The 26,529-nt window shown below is 44.2% G+C and overlaps 1 protein-coding gene across 12 annotated transcripts in view; it reads right to left on the bottom strand.

Annotated features, from left to right (window-relative positions):
- Positions 1 to 132: 132 nt before the first annotated feature.
- Positions 133 to 26,529, bottom strand: part of JADE1 (jade family PHD finger 1) — a 45,344-nt gene continuing 18,947 nt past the window's right edge. For 11 of the 12 annotated variants that reach the window (XM_071452402.1, XM_071452405.1, XM_071452396.1 and 8 more), the window contains 9 exons: positions 22,172 to 22,254; positions 18,655 to 18,812; positions 15,475 to 15,662; positions 11,319 to 11,530; positions 9,908 to 10,075; positions 8,624 to 8,740; positions 5,873 to 6,403; positions 4,178 to 4,295; positions 133 to 3,696 (listed from right to left, as the gene is read on the bottom strand). In XM_071452402.1, coding sequence (XP_071308503.1) covers positions 2,792 to 3,696; positions 4,178 to 4,295; positions 5,873 to 6,403; positions 8,624 to 8,740; positions 9,908 to 10,075; positions 11,319 to 11,530; positions 15,475 to 15,662; positions 18,655 to 18,812; positions 22,172 to 22,254 — 2,480 coding nt within the window. In that variant the 3' untranslated portion in view covers positions 133 to 2,791. The remainder of the gene's footprint in view (positions 3,697 to 4,177; positions 4,296 to 5,872; positions 6,404 to 8,623; positions 8,741 to 9,907; positions 10,076 to 11,318; positions 11,531 to 15,474; positions 15,663 to 18,654; positions 18,813 to 22,171; positions 22,255 to 26,529) is intronic. The other variant, XM_071452406.1, reaches the window with a different exon arrangement.

The raw sequence follows: 26,529 nt of genomic DNA, 5'->3' as shown, positions 1-26,529 counted from the left end.
AAACGTACTAAATCTTGCAGCTGTAGTGTGCATGATGATACCTGTACTAATCCATGAAAGCTGTTCAGACCATTGCAGTGAAGTGGTTTTGTAAGAACCCAAATACAATTACAGGGAGGTCTACACCACTGCTGGCAAGGATACTGCAAAAATGTACAGCATTTATTCACATACAGACAAAAGGCACAATTCTACGGAATATTTTAACAAAAAATACAGCTGTTTCAACTAGGTCTTTAGAAATACTTCAAAAAAGGGAGAAAATAAATACAGGATTGGGCCATGTAATATAAAATAGTCATCTCTACATATACTTTTTTATTTCTGTTTCTCTTCATGCACCTTTTTTTTTTAATTAATTTCAGCTGAATGGACACCAAAGCTAGGCACATAGTGAAAAATCTGTACAAGTTTTACAAATGTCATCACAATTGTCTCAAACTTCTGAAATCAAGATCTGTACACAACATGAACCCTTCATTTTAGATCTGTGTGAGTTTATAACCTAACAAATGGCATTCCAGGCAACTCTACAGACATTCAACTAGCCTACGGTTGGACAGAACACACGGATCATATCAAAGATCTCTTGGTCAGTCAGCACAAGGAAAGGTCACACTTGGAAACAGAAATCCAGCAAATCCCAGTAAATCCCAGGGGTGGGTTTGTCACTGCAGTACCTGCAGCACCTCCTGCTGAGGGCTAAGCACAGGGACAAAACGAACCTACAGAGCTGGTCGTACCACAGCCTTTTTGGTTTGGGGTCAGCTCCACTGGAAACCTCACAAAGCTTCCTGCCCTCAGTGCCAGGGGACAAAGCAGCTAAGGCATTCACTCTGCACAACACAAGTGTTCATCATATAGTGCAAATTAACAAGGTACCTCTGTCCAAGGGGGGTGAGGTTAAAGGTTTGCTCAGAATCCAAATTTAGGGTATTCCATCTATGGCTTGACAATTCCTGTGTGGTCATGAGCTTCTTCCTTACAGAAAATACCAGTGCCTGTCTGGAAAACGTTGCTGGATGTTCAGTAGAACTTACTGGCTTTTACCTTTTGTCTGTCTGCTGTTTATACTTTGAAGACATCCCAAGAGTGGCTATGTAACCTCAGTCACCAGTGCCCTGCCTGACTTTCACCTCTGTAAATCATGTATTTATTCTTGGGACTTGGGACCAGCAACAGGATTTTGAAACTGTATTATCTTACATTAAATTCCCCTTCCTCAAAAGGTTAAGACTTATGAGTTTTAAAACAGGGATGCATTCTGGTGAAATATTTAATTGGTAACATTAACTTGCATAGCAAGATAGGGTGTTAAGCCTTTTTTACTTTCTGATTGAATCCTCAGTCCTGTGGCAGAGGAATTCTGTGTTGTCAGTGTTCCCTCCTCGGGAGGCAAGGGTCAGGCATTCCAAGGTGAGTGGATGCCATAACAGCAGGCTGGGAGTGGGAAAGGGGAGGAGAAGGATGCCTGTCTTTATGCCTGTCTTTAACACATTGCTGCTGCTACTTTTTCACCAGTACGTACTTCTCCTACATCTATGAAAAATTCCAAAATGGACAGGCTCTTACTGCTCCACTGCAGTGTGTGCACTCAGTACAAAACAGTATCCTCACAACCTGTTCAGATTATTGCTCACAGCTTACTCATTATTGCCACTTGCAATTATTAAAAAAGTACACAGTCAGAATACAAGTTCCCTTTTCCATCAAATCTAATCCATCATAGAACGAAATAGTTTTTTCTTTGCTTGACTGTAAAGAGCTAATCACAATGTATTGCCTTTGTGTTTTATCCTATTTAAAAATATATATTTGTGTCCATTTAAAGCAACCTTTTAGTGTCATAAGCCTGACTCTCCCAGTACATATCATTAGTGCATCTGTGGTGGCCTTTGGGAAATCCTCCTAACTAGTGCCATAGAAAACTTCTGTCTGGAATTGTCATCGCACTCCTGAAGGCAGGTGCCTGACCACGGGTGACAGGTTATTCCACAGAGTGCTGGAACCCCCAAAGCTGTCCCTTGCTCAGAACTGAGCCATTTGGGAACATCCTTTGTGTCAGTCCCCATCTCTCAAGCCCTGCCCTGTCCCTTTCTCCTCCTCCTCCAGTGCAACATCTGGCTGTGCCTGGTCATCATTGACATGTAAACTCTGGAGCATAGGGAGGGGTTTGAGCTGCCACCTGTGCTCAAACTGAACACAACAGAACACATTCCGCAAAGAGAGGAGAGAGAGCAGCCCCTGCCCAGGGATGGGGAGCATTTGTCATGGGACTTACCAGTGCAGTGCAGGATGGTCTAACCACCATCTTCCATTCAATACACACGAGTTAAATTAAGAGCTTGTGCTTTTCCAGAAGTCAGGGCGAGGGAGTAAAATTTTCAGTGCCTTTTAGCTAGAAGGGATGAACGCAGCCTGATTCCTCCTGCCCTCCCCCAGCCCCTTATAAAACATTTTTTTTTGAGTTGTGTGCATCCCAACTCCTGTTTTAGTAGCAATGTCGCTCTCCTGCTTACTCAAGAAAGTTGCACATAAGGGAGATTCAGCCTTCTCACTGAAATGGGGAGGATGAGGGGGTGTGGATGGGGCAGAAAGAAAAAAAAAAAAAAACCAAAACAAAATCAAAGAGCTTAAAACAGCTTTAAGTGCATGTAAACATACAACTCAGAAAAATGGGCTTTCATTTTGTCAGTCTGTAGCTCTAAGAATGCTCCTCTCTCACACGGATGGGTAAGGTGGAGTTGGCTTGTAGGCAGTGTGACTCTGGTGACCCCATCCCCGCGTCCAGTCAGGTGGCCAGGATGCTCCTCCGGATAATGTCCGTCCTCCTGCCGATGCTGCTGCTGGGGCTGAGCCTCTGCTGCCTGCACTTCTTCTCAGCCACTTCTGGCTCCGAGTCGCTCATTTCAGCATCGGGGACGTAGCCATCGTTCTCACTGTCAGGCTTTAACTTGCTCTTTGTCCTCTCCTTGGCTGCAACTCTGCCCACGCCCAGGTAGGGGTAGCCCGAGTTCTGGCGGCAGGCCTCCTCCAGGCTCTCCCCCTGCTGCTGCCTCTCCCCCTTCTTTGGAATTCGGAATCCGCCCCAGTTTTTCCCCGGGCTCGTGGGCGTGGTAGGCACTTTAACTACTGTCTGATTAGAGTTCACTTTGACCAGACCCCCGTTACATTTAGGCACTATATCCCTCCGAGTGCCAGGCGCTGCTGACCTCCCACCGGAGTGGTTGACAGCCCTTTTGTTTTCCAGTTGCCTCTGAGAGAGTTCTGTGGGTCTCAGGGGTTTGTGGTTGTGTTTAGAAGTCTTTTCCTTCAGCTCTGCCTTCGTCCCCTCGCACTGTGGGCGATTGTCCCTTCTCTTCCTGTGCTCTGCTAGAACGACGCCGTTCTTCTGCTGCGCCGTCGCGATCCGCGTCTCGGCCAAGGGCTTGTCAAAACTGAAAAAGCTGCCTGGAGCTGCCCCTCCTTCCCTTGGGCTGGGCTGTCCCAGCAGGGATTTGCTGTCGTTCCCAGACCTGTCTCTTACCCTGTCCCTCTTGTGGGGTTTCTTCAAGGAGTGGGCCAGAGAAGTGCCCATCTGCTTCCTGAAGAACGCAGAATGCCACTTCAGGTCCTCGATCTTGGGGGCGTCGGGGCCCAGCGACGGGCTGTTGAACAGCACCGTGCTTTCCATGGAGGAGAGTGAGGAAGGCACACCTGCGTGGAAGCAAACTAAGTTCAAGTCAAGCAATCCCATAGCTGTGGGGATAAACACCAGTTTGCAGTGTACCTGTTTTAACTCTGCTCCTCATGCCTGACGTGTTCACATCAGAAATGGGGATTTGGCTGCCTGTCCTGCACTTTTAGGTGATAACTCCTATGTCTATGTCACGGTTTCCTCTTCCTGTACGTGCACCTAATTACACTTGTAGCAAACACAAGTCCTAACACTCCTCTGTCCTCAGAGACAGAGGCAAAAAGCAACCAGCAAGTGGATCTCCCTGGTGCTAGCTATCTAAAATATGGTTTATTAGTTACGCAACAGTTCAAGGATAATCTGGCCACTGCAGGAATTGTGAAGGTATTTATCTTTCTGAGGAATGAAATGAGAACACATGAGGCCCTGTTTGTCCTTCACAGCCTGTAAGCAAACCTTGTCCCTGTGCTCTGACATGAGGAAGGGAACACTGAGGCATACCTGAAACTCTTTCTTGTTCCAACTGCTTTGTGTAGCTGTTGAATATCTGTTCCTGAACTTTGCAAACAGATCTCTTGATTTTTTCTCTCCGTGTCACCATGTAAGTGAGGTTACGCACCTGGAAGACAGCAAGGGCGTGGGTTTTACAGGAACTGTATTCCCAGGATACTGCCCTACCTGTGCTTTGAATTAATTCACCTGGAATACCATACACCATTTAAACAAATGGTGTACAATTGAATGTAAACCATTTCAGTTTAAACAATTTAAATGTAACTGCCTTCAACACAATTCTTAGAGAACACTCTGTTTAACTGACAAATTATCTGTTGAATTGACAGACAATTTAATTGACAGATTATTCCACCAGATTTGGAGAACCACAGCACAGAAGTAATTCCTACAAACACCTGAGTCACAGACACATGAAATCTAGGGAAATGTTGGGAATCCTTGAAATGTACTCAGTATTTAATACTTCCCAGGAGAGGGAATGACTGAGAAGCAAGCACAGGTGGATGATTCTAAGGTTTCTCTGTCAGTGGTGCAAGGTGGTGCCCTGTGAATTACAACCTTGTGGCCTGATCTGGAGAAATGTAACAAGTGTGTTTGTTCTTGCAAAGGTCCCTTTTTTAAAATCCAAATTATCTTGAATGTACAATCAGTGGGAACAGAGTAGTAAAACATTAAAATATTACTAAAATAATGTATCCTCGTTTGACATCACATTTAGAAATGAAAGGATTCACACACAATAATTTAAGATCCAGAGAACATAGTTACAAACTAATTATTTAACTGATCAAAGAGAAGATGACAAGAAAGCTTGAGCACATGGAGCAGGAACAAAAGATCCCAGGTAACAGCTAGGATCTGGGCCATCTGAACAGCTACAGAAGATCCTTGGGCTGAGTTGAAACTAGGAGAAAAATCAAAAACTACAGCAATTCATTTTAAGAGTAATTAGGCATCAGGATCCTTTACAAAGGATGCAGTACATCCATGAGAACCTGCTGTCCTGATTTAAAGATTAGACAGTATTATGAAAGAGAGGCTCTGGTTCACCTACAGGTTACTGAGGTAGGACCTCCTGAGCCGGCTTTCGTCCATGGCCCACAGCAGCCACGTGCTGCAGGGACGTGAAAAACTAATTTCAGTGTTCTTTCTGGCTCTAAGAGTTCCTAAATTAACCCAAAAAGAAAGGAACTCAGGATCAGATGTACTTATTGAAACATGAAACTGAGCTTATTGAACTGTTCTTCAAACATTCAAAATCTAAATAAATCAAACATCATTTACCTCCCAAACCTACACTGATCATCCTACTCTGGTATGCCAAAGAAAAACAGATCTGCTGCAAAACAAGGTAAGTTTCATCATCCTTTTCACTGGGTGAAAGGAGCATGGAAAGCCCTTAAAGGCTGAAAAGGCTTCAGCTGGGGGCTGCAGTACAGTCAGAGTTAATCAGTAAAAAGGCACGGGCAAAAACACGACAGTGCAGTTGCAGGTGATTGAATGCTACACGCCAAGACCTGCTGGCCCCGTGACTGACCTCTGTGTGCAAAGGGCAATTGCTGTGCTCTGGAGAAATTTAGTGTTAATGGCCTTGCCTGACAGCACAGCTCTGAGCCCAGCTGCACTCTGGCTGAGCACAGTTTGGGAACTCAGTTAACTGTGGCCAGTGCCGGGGCTTACCCGCTCCAGGTCCTGCCGGAGGTGTGTGAAGAGCTGCAGCCTCCTGAACAGAACATCCTGCTCCCGTTTAGCCAGATTGTCCTCCTCATCCTTCTTTGGGGTAATCAAAGGCTTATTGAAATTGGATTTCCTCTTCAGTTTCCAGTACTGGTAAAGGAATTCCACGGGCTCCTCAGGCAGCCGCAGCACTCTGGCCACTTCCAAAGACTCAACGAAGGTGTAGAACTCGTCCTCCAGCTGCTGGAGCTTCTGCTTGCGGAGGCTGACCCTGTGGGCCTCCTCCTGGTTTTGATCCATGCTGTGGAAAGGGTCCATGTGGGCAGGAAGGGAGGTGTCCTGAATCCCATTCCTGTTCTCCTGAGCTGGGCTTTCACTCAAAGTCTCAGCGTCGGCTTTCTTGGTGGAGCTGTGCTTGGGACAGTAGGACTTGAACTTCACCTCGTCGTTCTCTGCCAGGATGGTCTTCATCTCCAAGCCGCGGTCGAAGGCGCAGGTGACGTGAAAGGCTGTTCTGCAGTTCTTCACTGAACACTAGAGAACATGAATTACAATTAACCAAATAAACGTAGAAGTTAAGAAGCCACACTGCCTACAACTGTCGGAGAAGTCGGGGCTGCTTTGGAAGAAGAACCCTGTCACCGCGCTCTGCTTCTAAGCTGCACGCACTTCCTTGCTCCCTTTAATTGGGGTTATGACTTAGTGCTTTCAGGATCAAGTGGCCCAGAGGGACAGGAGTGTTTAACCCCCCTCCAGCCCCACCACACTATTCCATGCACAAAAAGCCACAAGAGGAACATTCCCAGTGACACCAGAGCCACTTGTGCACAGCGCCATTACCAAAGTAAAGTGTTCCCCTTTGGAATGTGCCAGCACCAGAGGGAAGAAAAAGCATTGTGGTGGCTCCAGGCCAGTCTGAGACTTTTAATTAAAAGTCTTTCCCAGCACCTGGATCCAAGCTATCCAAAAGGCCTCAACCAAAGGGAATTTTTTCCCCCATTATCCCAATTTTATAATGTCAAATATTAAATCACTGTCAACCATTACTTCATTTCACAGCCTTCACCTTGGAGAGGAGGAGAACAGGAAATTCAAATGTTGTCGTTTTTCTTCCTACTCAGTGAACTCAGCCATCATAGAGTGATGGGCACTAGTTCAGCTAATTTAGCACTTCATTTCCATTATATCTAATTTCCTTTTGCAAAATTCTATCACACATACCACCAGCTGAAAGGTTTAAATACATATAAGTATGTATATATACACAAACATATGTGTTTGGACCCACTCACACCTCTGGTGAACAGGATTTGAAGTGGAAATGAGCATTAGTGCTCCTAACTAGGAAACAAAACTATGTTTAATACAAGCCACCAACCCTGAAAGAGCCACACAGTGCACTGGGATGTTTATACAGTGCTTGTAAAGAAGCCAAATTTCTCTCCCCTCTGGGTTTTCCTGCTCAGGTTGACTCAGCAGCCAGATGGCTTATAAAGGTATGGCAGGGTTTAAACTGCACAGGTTTCAAATGAGCAGTCTTTAATAAAAGCAACATATAAAAGGAATTTAAAAATACCAAGCATCTTTTGCCCTTTCCTCTCCTACTAACAAAGAGGCCAGGAGCATCCCAACTGGAACACTGGGCAGTACAGAGAAGTGCTTTAGCCATAATTAGCTCTTACTGCAGCTCATGTTTTGTTGGGAGAAGAGAGGAAAGCCTGTCTCACTGGGAGGAAATCTGCTGAACCTGGGGGAATAAGCAATCTTGCTTTTCCCAGCTTAGTGCAGCTGCTCCCTGACCAGCCTGACACACCTTCCAGCTGCCACTTTTCCTAATTGTTGTGCACATATCAGAAAGTGGCCTGGAGAACAGACAAAAACAGCTTCAGCTACGTAACAGCAGCCAAGAGGAAGGGGATGGCTCTGCAAGGAGGGATTATGGTTGCAAATTTATATGCTGTGGACAGATTTATTTTCTCTAGTTAACACTTACTATTTCATACATTCCTCACATGGAAGTGGCCTGTGATAGGTTTCACTGGAACTACTGCTGTGTTGCTGATTTACAGCTCTTCCTGGCAGCCTCAATCAAGTAACTTGGGGCAGAGGAGGAAAGGGAAATGGGGATAAACTCATTTCAAAGCAGTGTAGGACTTGAGCCATTTTTGTGTCCTAATGCTGGTCTGACCACTAGGCTAGCCCCAGAAGAAAAAGCTCTCCTCCAGCCTCCTTATGAGACTGTAGTATCCTTCCTCTCTGTCTCAGGGAGCTTCCTGAGGATTGTTTTGCTGCTGGAAGTGCTCTGAGGGTGAGGAGCATCACCACAATGCTAAATTACATCTTTCTGTCTTTTTCTACACAAACACAACACTGTTCCTAATGGGTCACCTGTCCTTACACTCCCTCATTTATTCTCAAGTAAAGGAGATCAACATCTTGTCTGTTGTCCCAGTGTCTCCTCTTTCAAAAAGCTGAGGTTTGGTAATATGTTTTCTCAGTCTTTCTAGATTTTAAAACTTTTCTTAAAAGGATTATTTAACATTTCTGAGTGGTTTTCCACTGTAAAGGGTCTACAGGTGCCTTACAGCTAACAACCCAAAATAAATATGCACATGAAACAACACTGCCCAGTGTAAAATGCTCTGGTGCAGATCAGGTCAGTTAAGTCCACAGTGTCAATGAGCAAACACATTTTCCTATCTACTAAAAACTGACAGAAGAAAACACACGTGGATATTTATGTGGTTCCATTACCTGTATAGAAGCTCCAACTTTTTCATTACAAAGGCTGCACACCAGTGCCCACCTACTGCTGGGAATGTGGGAAACTTTTGTGATGGGTTCCATTTTTTCGGGGCTTCCGATGCTCACCTAAGAGAAAAATGGTCAAAAAATTGGAGTGACTATGACACCGTTAACTGAAAAGAAAAACAAATTTATTACAGAAATCAAATTCCTTGTGTGTATACACAACTTAGTGTGTCCCAAATTCCTCATTTTATCAGGATCTAAAACTCTTTTTTTAAAAAAAATCAGTTTCTCACTTTGTGAACAAACCAACCAGTTTCAAGGTGAAGCCCACCAATTTAAGATTATCATACAGGATGAACACTTTGAATCTGACAGAATTCCTGTGGGTTCTCATAGTCAAACTTTCCTGATTCACCTTTAATGTTCTGTTTACAAAGTGAAATGGTATCTGGTGTCCTTGTTAAATGAGCTTTGCCAGCAGCAAAGGCCTCATTTTCCAAGGCCTAATTCTGACTGACAGAGGGGATTTAATTAGTTTCTTTACAGGTGAGGCATCATCCCCTGCCAGACTTTTTACCTAACCAAGAAGCTTTTATACTTCATTTTGAAGTTGAATAATGCTTTAAGGAGGTTTTTTTTCTCTCCCAGAATCCCAGGACCAGCGCCTGTGGAGTCTTTGCTTCTTTTTTTGCCAGGGTCAGGATTAAATGTGCAAGATGCTATTTCTTGTTGGGACTCAGATATTTATTTGTATTTATCTATATTACAGTCTCACAAACAGTGAGTTCTACAGTACTTCACTCTAACAAACTAAAAAATGGAGCTGTATTTCTCTCTCTACAAGGCCTTTAGGATGAACTGTGCAATTAAGAAATGACACCTACATTATTTTTACTTTTAACCCAATAACTAATCACTCAAAGTCCACAATGCGGACTTTTCTGTCCAATTACACAAAACCACCCAAACCCATGAAGAAGAAGGTGAAGAAGAAGGTCCAAACTTCCATCTTGCTTTATATATATTACTATATTCTAAAACCTTAAACTCTTTAGTTTTCCACCCTGTGACATTCCACACTTCTATTCAAACTACACACCCATAATCCAAGTTCTACAATTTTTACAATTCAATTTTGGAAACTTCGCCACGGCCTCAGGTCAAAAGCAGCGTTCTCTTGGGGGTGAGCACAGAAAGTCTAAAAATTCTCAGCAGCCAGGCCGAGAATCAGCACAGAAAGCCTGCAATTCTCAGCATTCATGGTTCCAAGAAGCAAGCAGCACCCACCTCTGGGATCCAGAGAGCACAGCTGACGTGCACCCACTTGGTGCCACTGCGGGTGGGCTTCATGGCGCCGCCCTTCTTGGGGCACAGCAGGCACTTGGGCCGGACGCCCAGCGCGCAGGTCCGGCACAGCCAGCTGCCCTCGGGCACCTTCAGGATCCCGTAGCACGCCTGCGTCCCCACAGGCAGCGGGGCAAAGAGAGCACAGCAAACACCTCAGTGATTCTTTTACAAGCAGCCTCACACATCTCTCTCCAAGTTGTTTTTACTCAGAGGGAAAAGTGCAGGATGGCAAATAATTAAGAGCAGGTTTTTCAGAAGGTCGCGTCCTTACGGAGCCCTCTATCCCCATTACTGTTGGCTTTCATGCACTTAAGTTGCAGGTTTGATGTGGTCAGAGAAACCCTACAGGTTTGAAAATACAACTTTGCTCAGTGTATCTTGTGGATGTATCTGTGTATCTGTCACTTGTACTTAGAGCTGTCACAGGCCTAGTCCTTCATCGCAGAATCACAGAATGGTGAGGTGGGAAGAGACCTCTAAGATCATCGAGTCCAACCTATGCCCTAATACTTCAACTATACTATAGCACCAAGTGCCATGGCCAGTCTTTTTTTCAACACATCCAGAGATGGTGATTCTACCACCATGGGAAGAGCATTCCAGCACTTGATTATTCTTTTGGTGAAAATTTTTTTCCTAATATCGAACCTGTACCTTTCCTGATGGAGCTTGAGACTCTGTCCTCTGGTTCTGTCAGTGCTGCCCCGTGGAAGAGACTGACCCCCACCTGTCTACAGCCTCCCTTCGGGAAGTTGTAGAGAGCAATTAGGTCTCACCGCTAAGCCTCCTCTTCTCCAGGCTAAACAACCCCAGCTCCTTCAAACCTTCCTCATATGGCCTGTGTTCCAAGCCCCTCAGCAGCCTTGTTGCCCTTCTCTGGATGCATTAAAGCATCTCAACATCCTTCCTAAACTGAGGGGCCCAGAATAGGACACAGCACTCAAGGTGCAGCCTCGCCAGTGCCAAGCACAGGGGGAGAATGACCTCCCTGCTCCTGCTGGCCACACAATTCCTAATGTAGGCCAGGATGCCACTGGCCTTCTTGGCCACCAAGGCACATTGCTGGCTCAACCAGCAATGTTTCCAAACGCTGAATGACAACAGAAACTTGTTAAAGCTGGGAAGGAAGGACAGGCTGATGGGAAGGCACCTGCCAGAGTAAGAAGTATCCATGGAAACAGGCTAAAACTGTATCTCTTATGTGAAGAAAACTTCTTCTGAACTACCACACAAAGGTGTCACACAGCAGTGCTACCTTAGCACAGCTCTCTGGAATAAACCCTGCTTGTGTCCCTACTGATTGCCCTTTAGAAACAGTTTGCTACCACCTGACACCGTGCTGCTGCCATACCTGGTGCACACAGATATTGCATTTGTCACAGAACACCATTTCATTGCCGTCCTCTCCATCTGGAGACTGGCAGACGTCACAGACAACGTCCTCGTCGTATTCGATGCCCAGCCCTTCCTCTGTCTCGATGGCGTGGCTCATGTTATCGTAGCAGCGCTGCTCAAACTCCTCCATCACCCTTTCCATGGTGTACTCATCCAGCTCCAGCATCCCTGAAAAACAGCAGTTGGTCACATACTTTAAGAAAAGAGCGATAAAACATCACCACGAGCAGCTCCACCTTCTTTCTGAACAGCTGAGTGGACACAGCCAATCCCCATGTAGACACTTTCCATTCCTAGATAACCATGCCAGTTTCAGCATAAACCAGGGAAACTGTAAAAATATGGCAAAGTTGTCTCATAACTAACAAAAGTGGATGCCCAAGCCCTTCAAATTCTAAGAAAAACTTTGCAAGACTGAATCTGGCTTCCTGGTCTTGTTCTTATTTTTCCTTCTGGGACAGCACCATCCATGGCTTTTGCTCCAATTTTGCCACCCAGATGTTGACTCTTTGATGAAAGATTTGGAAGTATTTTGAACCAAAAGTGATTGAGCAGGGGGAGAAAATCAATGGCAAAATCTGCCATGACACTTGGAGGGAATCTGCAATTTCTAACAACAGTTGTTGGTTTATCACAAGTTCCAGCCCAACAGGATGCAATCCCAAATGAGGTCTCCATCAGATCCTACAACAATAAATTAATTTGTTTTAAAAAGTGAAAAATTGTAATAAATGCAACATTGAATCTGGGACAATAACTAAATGCAATATCTAATGTGAAATTTGCTCTTTTCCAACAGCATCCATCAGAAAATTATTCATGACACACAGCTACAGACCCATTATGTTGTAGTATTTTATAATTCAGATTTGTTTGGAAATTGAAAGGCCTCCCTTCTCAAGTAACTCCCCCAGTTTATATCCTAGACATGACCATCTGTCATGGAGAATATCCCTTTGGTCACTTTGGGTCACCTGTCCTGGCTATGCTCCCTCCCAGTTTCTTTTGTTCACCTCCTCCCTGGCAGAGCATGAAAGAAAAAAGAACAAGGGAAAAAAAAAAAAGCCCCTGACTTAGGGTAACCACAGACCCCAAAATATCAGTGTGTTATCAACACCATTCTCATTACAAATCCAAACCACATCACCTTGTAACAGCTACTGAGAAGAAATTAGCTCTATCCTAGCTGAAACTAGGACAAAGAGGAGATGGCAACCCCAGGATAGGTGTTTTAACAAGAAAACTCTTTCAGCTTTCCCTGTGAAAAACTGAGCCAAAAAATCCCACAAAACAAAGAATAAAAAAACCTCTCTAGCTCCTCCAGATCAGAAGACAAACACTCCACAAAAGTACTTCCAGCTTCCCTTGCTGACAGGTAAATCCTTGCAGCAGGGATCAGTGCATCCCATGCTACCCAAACTGAGCAGCTGAAAAGTAGCAAGAGGGAACATCCAAAATCTGCTGATGAAAGGATTTTGCCTTGCACCCAGAACTGCTGCACCAACAAAGCAGGTTTGACACCAGCTTCCAACTGAATCCTATCTGCTCTCACTTTTTAAGTGACCCTTGGAGATGTGACTGACTGCCTGTGTGGAGTTTTTAGGGTCCCCAGGACAAGGGAAGAAATGAATCTGATTCCATGCTCTCAGAAGGCATATTCTATTCTATTCTATTCTATTCTATTCTATTCTATTCTATTCTATTCTATTCATGCTATACTAAACTATCCTAAAGAAAGAGAAAGGATACTGACAGAAGGCTTAACAAGAATGAATAATAAAACTCATGACTGATTCCTCAGAGTCTGACACAGCTGATGGTGAGTGGTCATTAAGTAAAAACAATTCACATGTAACCAATCAAACATTTCACATGTAACCAATCAAACTGTTGGTAAACAATGTCCAAACCACATTCCAAAGCAGCAAACACAAGAGAAGCAATCAGATAATTATTTTTTACATTTTTCTCTCAGGCTTCTCAACTTCCCAGGAGAAGAAATCCTGGCAAAGGGATTTTTCAGAAAATATGACAGTGACAGGCCTGTGCATTTGCAAGGGTTACAGAAAGGGGAGCAGGGGCTGCAGCTCCTGTTCAGATGTTCACAGTCATCCTTTTACAACAACCACTGCATGTTCTCAGTACCTGAAGCACTCCTACAGGGATCAAAGGAAACACAGGGAACTCATGGCCCCAGGGACACCATAAGGAAGTGCTCCAGGTGCAGATCAGGAAGCAGCTCACTTTCCAAATGCCCATTTGTAGTATCTGCAGTGTGCAGTGTCTGACCAAGCACCCATGTACATGTTTCAAGACCCCCAACACTGCCTGGTACTGACATGAGTATTTCCTTCCCTCTGCATACAGCAAAACTGAGTGGGTAATGATTTAGAGCAAACAAACTCCAAGAAACTACAGCAAAACCTGAGATCCAACAAATTCTAGCTGTTCACTGTGCCATGTGCTGCATGTACTTTTAAAGGTTATGCTGGTGTAGCAGAATTGGGCTCCCTGCAGAGGTACAAATCTGCCCCTCTTGTGCTGCTCACACCCCTTGTGAGCACAAGGTATAGGAGCCCTTGTCTGGTTTTGGCAAAAAGCAGATAGACTGGATAAAAGGATACCAAACAAACAATAAAAAGTACATTTTTCCCTTGAGGAAAGCCAAGGGAACTTGCTGCTGCTGTTCTCCTGAAGATAACTGGAAAGGTAACCTAAACTCTGGAATTGTAAACTGAAATCCTCTAAGCCCAACACTAAACCTGAGCAGGGCTGATGTGAGATCTGGAAAAAAGGCCTGGATAAGAGACCAGGCCAAGACATCACCTGTTTATTTCATGTGTTGGTTTAGAATGGAGAAACAGAGTTATAAATGGTCATTTTGTGGTTTACCAGCTCTTCAGCCATGCCACCAATGGGCTACAGCCAGGTAAAACATGTTTGACTAAACTGCAGCCCAAAGCAGGGAACTGCCACAGGGCCAAAACAAAAACCAAAAGTGTTCACCAACATGTCCAAACCTCTTCTAGCTGGCACAGCATTTTCCCTCTGCCAAACAATGTTTTGGAACTACAGCACACAGTCAGAGTGAGGCTCGGGAACTCCCTCCAATAAATCAGTGCAGGAATTCCTTCCTGTCCCATTCCCTGTGCCACTCTGCTGGCACAGATTCTCTAAACCTGCCAAACAATTTGTCTTGCCTTCTCTGCACTGAACACCATGAGCTAAAATAATGAAATAGGCCTGCCTGGAAAAACTACCAGAGTGGTCTCTCTGATGCTGCCTTTGAGAACCAAGATGGCAAACTGGGAACTTTGTGAGATGGAAAGCAGCAGAGAAAAAAACATCTGGCCAGGTCTAAGCAGATAAAACACAGGAGTTATCAACATCTATCTTAGGGCTTAATCACATCAGCTCTGCTCACATGATTACTACCTGCTCATACATCTACTACTTCTTCCCACTGCTGCCTGTGGAGACCCAGGGCACTGGGAATATTTCTCTGTCTGCTCTGGAGTGTCCTGACCCCCAGGGGAGCACTGACTTTGACCCTCATTCATTCACGGAGAAAGTTTCCTAGACTTCAAGATAGACTAAAATCCACAAAAGTGTGAAACAGATTATAGAGAACAGTGTAATGCATCACTCACTGAGAAATTTAAGTTTTGGGATTTTTAGTATGTTGTAAATAGAAGCAAGATGGAGGGCACAAGGTGTCATCCTAAGTTTCTTCCTTCTTCTTCATGAGTTTGGGTAGCATTTTATAAATGGGCAGAAAAATCCACATTGTGTGCTTCCAAAGATCAGTTCTCAGGATAAAAAGGAAAATAATCTAGGTGTCAGTTCTTAATTGGATAGTTTAGTCTTAAAAGACCTTGTAACAAGAGATTGTTGGCCATTTTATGCCTTCCAATGAAAAGCTGCTGAACTCACAGTAGTGAGACTGTTTTACTGATGAGAAATAATAAACACTTGAGTCCAAACACAAATTACTGTCTCGAGTGCCTTCAATCCAAACCCAAATAAACCGACGACCGGTACCCCCTGAAATTATCCTTCAGACTTCCAGCTTTAAAAAGAAACAGAAAGGCACCAAATCCCTGAGTGCTCACCCATTTCTTTGAACTCCTCATTGGCCAGCTGCAGCCATGCCACGTCCACGTCGTTGAGGTCGTAGCGGCACACGCTGTCCGCCAGGGTCCGGATGTCCACGTAGCCCAGCTCCGGCGGCTCCGCGCCCGAGGACACGATGAATTTCCTGGGCCGCGTGAAGGTGACGGCTTTTGTCTCAGACACCACTCTGAAACAGACAAGGCAGGCAGCCATGAGGAGTGCTGAGAGGCTCAGCTCCAGAGAATTCCAAAGCCTTTGCTCTAAGTGCCTAACAAGCAGCAGCGGCAGCCACCTAACTGTCCCAGAAATCACCTGGCACCACTGAGGTGGGAAAACAGCTCCATGCACTTCCAGAACTGATTGGGGGTATTGTAAGAACTTAAATGGAGTTAAGAGTTTAACTGGAGTTGTCTAGAAATCCAATTCATTGCCGGAATTCTAAATAAAATTAAATATTAGAGGACAGAGCTGTGCTTGCTCTTACCTGAAATTCACACTTGTTTAAAGCCAAAGCAGGGATGCTGTATTTACATAGTGGCTGCCATATACACACACTTTAAAACTCTGGTTTAAGACTGTTTTATTTTTTTTTAATCAATCTGTTTAACTAAAATAGTGACCACAAGAACATTCAAGGAAAAATGAAAAAAACATTTCTGGCTATCTCAGTAGAGTACATTGCCCTTTACTCTTAGTCAACAGCACACACTGAAATTGAGCTTGGATGAAACCCACCTCACAATACAACCCCAGTCCCTCCAGGAGCAACAGGCAACACTGCCAAATGCCTGCCTCCTGCACCACCACTGGAGGTGATTTTTTGGGGTGCTGGTGCCACAAGGGAGGAGATTGCACCACCCTGTGTTGCCACAACTCTGCTGGGAACAGCCTAAGCCCCACCAGGAGCATGACAGCCTCCATGCCCCACTCTATTCTGCCCCCAATGTGTTAACTCCTAGCAGAAACCCTCATCCTCCTGTATTTATACAAACAGATCTCTATAAATCCTCTACCTATTTCAGCCTTGCAGATCCCTCAAGCTTCCCCTTTTCTAGCTTATTTCAGGCAACGAGAAATGGTGAGCAAGAGCCAAATGCTGAATTTGGAGCTTCTGAGGTGCTGTGAAAAATACAAATGTGAATGGCCTTGCTGGCCTAGCTGCACTGCCCAGAATGTTTCTGGTCATATTGCAGTGTGCAAATGCTACAGACTTCACAATGTACTTTAAACTGGGCACTTCTCTATCATAAATTCCTTCCAGAGTTCCTCTCTGTGGAAACCATAACCTCTGGGCAGCACCTTGCCACAGCAGCAGCACAGAAGAAACAAGCATAGTGACTCTGACCTCAAAACATCTCCCTTTCCTGGTTTTATTTCTGGGCTAGAAAGAAGTAAAAAAAAAGGCAATCCTTACTACAGACTGAAAGCCATTGAGCTGAATTGTCATTCTGAGCACATGCTCACAGTGAATCTCCACACAGCCTCACTCCTGTCTCCTGCTCCTCTGCCCTCACCAGTCACTACCTTTTATTCACTGCTGTGTTCCTTACTAGCACCAGCTCCCTGTACAGCCTGGCTCCCATCCTACATCAGCTACCATCTATTGCTTATTCCATGTACAGAACCACCCCCTTCCCTCCCCAGGTCAGGCTCAGAGCTGTTCCTGCACTCCAGCAGCACCAGGGCAGGGCTCTCTGAGTGTTTTGTGAAGGAGTAAAGAAAACAATAACCAGGCATCAAAGGGCCCCTCTGACCAGCAGGTGCACAGCAGGCCTACACAAGAAAACGAGGAGTGGTGCCTGCTGTGCCAATACCTACACCTGTGATGCCTTCTTTCCCTGCCTCTCACCATCTTCAATTTGGGGCAACATCTCTATTGGCCTTTGGCAGAGAACAGCTCTCTCCCAAGTGAGTACCTGGACCTGCTATAGCCACCAAAGCCCCCCTGACAGACACAGGGCAGTGATCCCCTGGGAGGTTTTTCCTCTGCCCAAGTCCCCAAGAGGTGTGTGTAGCCCTCCCACAGCCTTGGGAGATGCTGAACAGAGGAATCAGAGAGGAGCAGGCAGTGTGAGTGCACATGTACCATATGTGTGTGTGCCTCTGCAGGGACTGGGACAGGTCAGTGTGGAGCAGGGAAAGGGTTCCCATCTCCTGCACTGCAGAGCAGAGGGCAAAATGCCACCTTGTCCTTGGAGCTCCAGGTGCAATCCTTCAGAAGAAGGATGGACAGGGTTTCCCTGATGTGCAGGTTAGCCCCTCCTAGTGGGGCACTCTGCAGGTGGCTGCACAGAACAAAATCAACGCTAACAAACTTTCCTGAGGCCCTCTTAATCCGAGGCTAAAGCTGGCAGATACAGACCTTACAAAGAAGCAATCAGTGGTCCATCATCACAATTTTTTTGCTGTATATCAAAGATTGAGCTGCTGTGGTCCCACCAGCACTGGTGGGTTGTTTGGTAATGCCTTATGGGCCAGCCTGGACTGACTCAAAGAGATCTAGAATGAGTAAATGGCAAAAATCCTTGTTCTTATTTTCTCCAACCCCTACTAAGCATAAACTGGGCTGCAGCACACTCCTGCCCTTAGGACTGCAGTGTTTAATTTGAAACAGGAAATAGTATCTATGTGTAACAAACATGGTAAGGAAAATAAGGGGCTTTTGGATAAGAGCTAGAAAATCTCACATTATTTAGTTACATGAACATCTGGATGGTTTTTAAAACAGTTGAAATGTTGCACAATCAATTTCTTGGGTTAATAAAAGAAATCACAAAAAAACCCCTATGAAAACAAAATAAATGCTGTGTTTTCTCTAGCCCTTAAGCCTGGTTTGTCCAACTGTTCCTTGAAAAGAACCTATGGCTTGGAAATAAGCAGAGGGAACACCTGACAAGGGCTCTTCCAGCAATGATAAGTGAGCTCAAGTCTGGCTTAAAAATAGAAGCTATTTTTAATGTTCTCTCATCACCTCCCATTGCCAAAAACAGTTCTCTGACATTTGTGTTTCACATGGGCAGAACAGGCCTGACTCTTGACCTCTCTGACCATTCCAAAAGGTGATTCCAGGTTGCTGTTCATCTCTGAGAACCAAGACTTTCCTGTGCAACAGAGCTCAGGAAGCCAAAGCAATGCAGCACAAATGTGTGTGTATTTGTTCCCACTCCTCCAAATGATACCTGGCTACTGGTTCTGGGATGGTCCCTGGGCTAACTGGCACCTGAACTCCCTTTTCCCACTCCTGCCTCCAGGGATCTGCCAGCACATAGTATTCATCAGGGTTCAGCTGGAAGGAGTCATGTAACTTCATGGCAGTGATCAGGTCCGTTCTGAACACCTGCAAAGAGAGGGACCAAGAGAGAAAAAAAACAGAGACACTGACATTTGATATTGAGCATTCACAGCTTCAGGGTAAGCACAGAGCACACTGGGCAACAAGGGGCACTGTACCACCAGCCCACTGCAGAACAGGGATTGGCTTCATGGCAGGGAGAGGGGTGGCTGAGGGCACAAATACTGACAGGATCATCTCACCTAACTGCACTACACGTCCTGGAGCTCCTCCTGCACTGCACACTTGCTCTAAAAGGTGTTACTCACTTTCACCTCCATATTAGCTGCAATAAAAGCTACAGGAGCTCCAAGCAGCACAAAAAAAAGATTCATTTTTGCTCCCAGGCTTTTTTGGAATTTTTTTTTTTAAATTATTGGAGCTCTGACTCATACCAAGACATTCCAGAAATTCCCTGTGGTAGAAATCAAGGCATGACTCCACCATGACCAGCCTCAAGAGGAAATTCTAGGAAGATGACTCTTTGTGCAAGTACTTATAAAAATAACCCAAAAGATAAAAAAAATAAGACCCAAACTGGAATTCTGGTGGTAGCTCCACGTTCAGCACAGCTATTTATTCAATCAGCTACAGACACCTCTGTGTCACAGCTGTAATTTTCCTTTGCCTTTGCAAAGGCATCCAGCTCTAAAGCCAGCAGGATGTTTGGCAACCTGTGGGCTAGCAGCCACGAACAAGCAGCCATGCTGTCTTCAACAAGGCACAGAATGAAATAAAAAAGGGATTCACTCCTGTGGCAGGTCTGCTGTGGCAGCTTCAGCCTGCTGGCATTGCAGAAAGCCAAGTGCTGCTATCAGAGGCATCCCAACTACAAGCCTGCACTTGCTGACACGAGTTCCAGCCCTTCCCACCCCCTGCTCCCTGCAAAAGGCAAGGCCCTCCTCACCTCCACAACATTAATTCCTAACTACTCCATGCCTCATCCAAAGGAAAGGGTTAAAAAAGCAACCAGGTGACAGAAGATTAGCACCACCAGGACAAGAAGATGACAGGTAGAGCTCTCTGCAGACTTCTCAGTCAGCGGTGGTCAGAAACAACATCCACAGAGCCCCACACTGCAGCTACAGCAGAAAAAACTCTGGATTTTCAGGGCAGTGCTCTTAGACTCCCTTATGAGGCTTCTAAGGGGGCAAAGTGACCCATGCTCCCAGCCCCAGAGCAATGGCCATGCTGTCACCTCAGCCCCAGCTCGCTGCTGTGTGTGGCTGAGGCAGAACCAGAGGTGCACAGAGAGCAACCCAGGCAGCCACTTCCATCACCCACCACCCACACACCTGAAAAGCCAGGATTTTGGGGAAGTATTTTAGTGTATCTGATGGCTAATTACATTTCTGAGAATGTTTTCAAGTGTCATTTGCCTTGCCACACTGTGCATCTCAAAACCTCTCCTCCCTCCCAACACACACATACTGTCCCACTTCTGTCTACATATGTTTCTGTTTCTACACTGGTTTTGTCATTAAAATAGCACAAAATCATGACATTTTTCTTAACACTTGTCTTGACATGTTCAGAAAAAACTGCCAGCATTAAACAGTAAAGAGAAAAATTGCCATATGAAGAACGGGGTGAATGCTGGTAATGAAATATAATGAAATGTTTAAAACAATTAAATTACAAGTCCTGTGAGGCTTCAAATCAAGAAATGAAAATAAGCCACAAAGTAAATGGGCTCACAAAACAAACAAGCACAGCTGGCCAGGGGATTCTGCACTTTTAAGTGATTTGACTTAAAGCAATCAAAAGTCAAATTAAGAGAAGACTAAAAATATAAAATGGGACGCAAACCTTGCTCAATCTCAGAGCCAAAATAACTCAGGCTCTTGGATAAATTTGTCACAAAACTCCCTCAGAAGCAAAGCTAATGCAGCACCTGACAGCCAAGAAACTCTTTTCCCAGGCCAGTGGCCCCATGACACCATTCTTTCTGCTCTAGCTGCTGATGCAATCAGAGTGCCTGGAGGAAAGCAGAGCTTACAGAAGTGCTGGCTCTCAGAAGCACTGAACACTTCAAAGCTAAAGGGTGAAACCCTGGCCACGCTGAAGTCAGTGGGAATTCTGCCACCATGTTCAATGAGCCCAGGATTTCACCCAGGGAGTCCCCCCTGAGTGTCACTTTCCTGCCAGCAGCGAGCAGGGACAGAGCAGGGGGGAGAGGCTGGGGAGCAGAGCTAAAGGGAAGCACAAGAGAAGCTCATCCAGACTGAGAAAACAGGAGAGAACAGCAAAAAATGCAGAGATTCTGACAGCAAAAGGTAAGGGAGAGGAGAAAACAGAAGCATACCAAAAAAACCAACAGCACGACTCCTAATTATCTCAGATGATTTCTTGATAGCCTTTCACCAGGTGGGTCTCAAAAGGAGGTATAAGGGGCTACTTCTAAGAGAGGCATGGAAGGTAACTAAGGAAAACAAACCTATTGTTAACAAGAATAAATTCACCAGGGATCTCCACATTGGCAAAAAAAAGGTCTTTAATAGCCAACAATCAAAGGAGTTTGGAAAACACCAGTACTAGGCACAGCTCACACTGAATGGCATTCTCCTTGTGAAAACTCTTCTCAGAGACTCAGGTACACTGTCATTAGGGAGATTAATAAAGCAGTTTTTCCTCAACACCACCCACTTATGTGTAAGGAATACATGTCCTAGGCAAGTGCAATAAATGAGAAATTCCGTTTCCCAGAGCTAATCCTTTCTTTGCAGCTTCTACAAAGTCTGCAGTGTAGTATTTTGCCTGAAGACAGGAAGATTCAGCAAGAACATTTCCAAAGAAATGGATCACATTTTGTGTGTTACTAACAGCTGATCCAACCTGGAAAGTTCAAAGATTTTTATCTCCCCTGATAGCATTTCTTCAAAGCACTAGACGAGACAGAACTGTCAGGAAGCAGATTTCTAGTTTGACAAGCACTTTAGCAAAGATCACACACATAGAGCTCCAATACAAACTATGAAATAAATGCACCTAATGTAAATTTCCACTGTTCACAAATCAAGCTGCAAATAAACCCCGACGCCTAAAATAGCACAAGAAAGACTCTGCAGCTATGCTGAATGGGTGTCAGACTACAACAAAATTCACAGATAGAAACTGGTGCTGGCAGTAGCTGTGCCAACAGCTGAACTCTCTAATCTTCAGGGCAGGGGGGAGAGGGGAAGAAGGGCTGAGGGAGGGGAGGTATGAGCCAGCCAAAATGTAGAGGGGAAAAAAATCTAAAAAATAAAAAAAAGTAAATCAGAAAAAATGGATCCATTACCGGAAAAGATAAAAAGATATAGATATATTGTGTGTACAGGTACTTTGAGAGATGTAACAAAATGCAAATCAAATTCCAGAAATACCTCAGAAGGTTTTCGGTCTTCATCTCTGGAGCACGAAGTCCTGCGACGCTGAGATCTGGAATGCTGGGACCAGGTAGACAGACCTAGGACAGAGAAATGATAATTTGCAGGCTTCTGTGACAAACCCCCAGGAAACTCTTTCAAAATGAACCAGAGAATAAAAGCCACTCAATCCTGAATTTCTGTGATCACTCTCCTGGGTGTGTTTTGTTTCCCATTTCCCAGCTGAGGTGTGCCTGTCCTGGCTGCACTGCACTTACCTGCCTTCCACCCAGCATTCCAAAAAAGCCACTTCAGAACATCCTTCCCCCTGAGCATCAATAAATGACTTCCTGCAGATTAATAACTGACCAGGAGCTCTGCCAACAGCCTGGGATGTACTCTTTGAAGCTAATGTCCTAGATACCTACACTGGTTACCTGATTTCTGCTGGCACAAGCCTCTGCAAAATGAAGCACACACACACACACAGCAGAGCCCACAGAACAAGCTGTTGTTTCTTCTCCCAAGCAAATCTCCCAGTGTGGCTGCATGATTTTTGTCTGCATAATTATTCACTACATTCCAAACAAATTATACCTTTTTGCCTTGAAAGTGTTTGACAGAGTCTCTGTCAGCTTTCAGAAATATTGTAACAGGAGGAAAGGAAAAAGAGAAAGAATCTGCACTCCTTTGACAAGATAGTGCTTTGACACCAGAATGTATTATACCTGTGCAAATCAACCAATTTCAACACAGTAAGATTCACAGGTACAGCAGGTATTTTCCACTGCCAACTACACAGCAGCAGTGAAAAAAAAAAAAGCCAATAAATCTTTCTGGGTTGCAGAGATGAAGGACTTGTACTAGGTCTATCTGATAGGGAAGCTAAGTCCTATGTCATTAACCCAGAATTTGCAGATCTGGACATTAATTGTAGACAAATTGAAGCAAACTGATGCAAAAGCCTTCCCACACTGCTCATTCCTTCATTGTCTGTGCATAAACATGGTAGGAGTAAAAAGGGTAAAGCTACAGTCTGTAAGAGCAGCACCACCTCAGCAGCCCACAGAAACCTCTCGAGGATCAGAAAGCACAGGATGGGATAAGTTCTCTATTAAAAATGTTTAAAAAATCATTTCAGAAGTGAAGTAGCTGTTCAGCATTTTCATTGGAAAGGTATGACTGAATACATTATGCTTTAGTTATCTGTTTGTCTTCTCTTTCCAGTTAGTGATACATTAAGAAATCTGCCCTGATAAAACCTCTCTGGAACACAGCAATGAGTAACAGACATTACACAGAATATGCATAATGATCAAAATTGAAGCAATGTTCCCAGGAAATAGCTAAAAATCTTATCTCCTGAGGTAAGAATACAGAGAGGATCCTTTTAAGCAAATATTAGTGTTTTAATATAAGAGATAGTGAAGTTATTGGCACTCTTCCTTCTTTCTATGAAGGGGAAAAAAAGGAAGAAAAACAGCAACTGACTGCCATTTATTAAAAGCCAGACTTCCAAGATCATTTAACTACCAAATATTCCCTTGAAAACTGAAGAAGAAGCACAAGCAGGAGTACAAACTTCTTGTGAGGATCCTATCAGACCATTCCCAAACTCTACTTAAGGTCAGAACGGAATAAGTAAATCCATCACAAAAACTGTGAGATGTACAGCTAAAACGCATGATAAAAAAATCCAGATTTATTTCCTGTAATGCAGCAATGTAAATATTAACATTTTAACACTCAGACAGATGTGATTTCTTTTATCAACAGCCTCCCTAGAAGACACAGAGCACATACACACCCACACAGATTACTATTCAGTTCTCATGGGTTCTGATATTTTCCATTGGCAAGACATTAATATCTGACCAACTAGCTGCCACTGCAGCAGCAAGTCAGCACCTGGAAATTTCCAATTCTTTTGTGGATCTGAGTGGTTGTTTACACTGCTAGACCTGGGAGAGAGAGCCTGCTCACAAGAGAAAGAATTAGGAACAACAAGTTGTATTGGCAAGGGGTGTTTGATTCAAGTTTTGGTGAGTATTGTAAATGCAGGCAACCCCAACAAGGGGAGAGAATGATGCACCTGACTCCATCTTATCAGAAGCTAATTAATTATTGTACTATATCATATTAAAAAATACTATACTATACTAAAGAATACAGAAAAGATACTTACAGAAGGCTAAAAAGATAATAATGAAAAGTCCTGACTCTCTCCAGAGTCCCGACACAGCTTGGCACTGATTGGCCAAAGAGTGAAAATAACCCACATCAGAATCCAATGAAACAATCACCTGTGGGTAAACAATCCCCAAACACATTCCACATGGGAGCAAAACACAGGAGAAGCAAATGAGATAAGAATTGTTCTCCTTTTCTCTGAGGCCTCTCTCGCTGCCTTTCAGCTTCCCAGGAGAAAACCCTGGGTGAAGGAATCATGTTCAGGGAATGTGAATGCCATGGGTGAGAGATGAGTCTGGAGGTTTTAACACAGCTATTCCCAAGTAAGGCAAGCATCTGGCAAAATTACTGTAGTGGCAGTGTGATGTACTTCTGGGTCTTTACCAGTGTCCTTTATTCAGCTGTGATGTCAGCTTCTCATAAACTGAATTTAAAAAGAGTATGGGCAGCTTTTTCCAGGTCCCCCTCATGCCACAAAGAAACTACAAAGGTGAGGAGTAAGACAATCCCTGCCATATCACCCATCTCCATTTCCTCACTGTGTCATCTTACACATCAGAACAAGTGTCTTAAATGCACCCTTGTGTGTCCATGTACACAAGGGTTTGGGCACTGCATTCATTAACTGTTCCACGCTTCACAAAAGGGCAACTAACTCTTATCAAAACTACAGCAGCTTCACTTGAAATGATTTTTTAAGTGCTGTATGAAAGCACACTACGTAAAATTTCCATGCTTAAGAGACAAGTCAAACACAGCCAGCCTTCATCAGGATCTATTATAATGAGGGGGTTTTTTCCACTGAATAAGGGAAGAAAGTTTCTCAGGTAGTTCTGTAACAGCCTCTTCCTCACACACAACACTGGTGAACTCACAGTGGAAACACTGGTACTGAAGGGGCTGCTGGATTTTTCTGAGCAGTGCAAACTACAAAATGCTAGGAGAAAACAGTGGGAAGAATTCCTCATGGGACTGAGGTTTTACTACACACTGCAGCTAGCAGATGACCTTTGGCAAGGGCTTCACGTCAATAGGGAAAACATTTACTCACTGAATAAACAAAGCCAGACTGTAAGCCTTGAATTCAGATTCAAACCAGCACCACTGCTTAGACAAGAAAGGAAGAAATTGAAAGAGCCAGCCAAATGACAGCAAAATGTCCAGCCCATAAGAGTATTGAATCTAACTACTTCTGAAATCCCAGACAGAGTTTCAATTCTGCTTCCATCAAAGCTAATGGGAAAATGTCACTGTCTTCACCAGTGCCAAGCCCAAGTCACTGAATTTCCCAAAGCCCTCATTAATAAGCCATCCACCCACTCTGCCTACACCAATAGAAGTGCAGGAGGAAAATTCGGGATGTTATTTGTCTATTAAGCATCCTTTCCATATTTTCATACTTAATCCAGAAAAGGGACCTCACTGAAAGCAGAACTTCACAGCCCATTACACCTCCTTCAGTGGTTAATGATCTGATTTGTACATCTGAGTGCATGCAGAACCATCCCTGGATTATAGAGAAGGCAGAATCTACTCTGGTCAAAACAAAACGCAGGATTTAAAAAACAGCTCTTCTGTACTACAATCAGCACATGAACCTAGCTCAGTTATTTCAGGAAGGTTCCAGACACTTCACCAAAATCATTCTCTTTCATTAAGTACCCAAAATCACTGTGTTCATCAAGTTTGATGAGTACTAGCCCTAGTCCCAAACTGGATTAGGATCACCAAGACTGGAAAAGCAACTAAAAGACCAAGACAAGAGTTAAACTCTGTTATGGTAAAATAGAATTAATTTTTTTTTTCAAAAAATCGTAAGGCAAGTCTGAATCACTGGGATTTGGAAGATATAAAAGTTGTGTAAGATACCATTATATACCTCATGGGAAGAATGAGTTTCACAGCAGATGGAAAAACAGTGAGATGTTAAGAGAGCCCATGCTACCATAAGCCATGTGAGAAACAGTAAATATGAAAAATACACAACTCCAAGGCATGAAGCCAAATACAGACATCCAAAACATGCATTTCCATCATTGTTTAGACATCAGAGGTAAAAGGGATCTTATTAAGAGTTACATGAATGGATGAACACAGTAGCCTACTGAGCATCATCCCTCTGGGAGAGAGACCAAGATCATTTGGATTCTCTCACAGTTCAGATTCTTTCAGATGACCAAGGTGTT

Source organism: Agelaius tricolor, unplaced genomic scaffold (assembly GCF_023055355.1).
Source record: "Agelaius tricolor isolate 1412-34295 unplaced genomic scaffold, bAgeTri1.0.p SCAF_34, whole genome shotgun sequence".
NCBI lineage: Eukaryota > Metazoa > Chordata > Aves > Passeriformes > Icteridae > Agelaius > Agelaius tricolor.
Note: the sequence above shows the minus strand (reverse complement) of the source record. Positions and strands in the feature narration are given on the sequence as shown.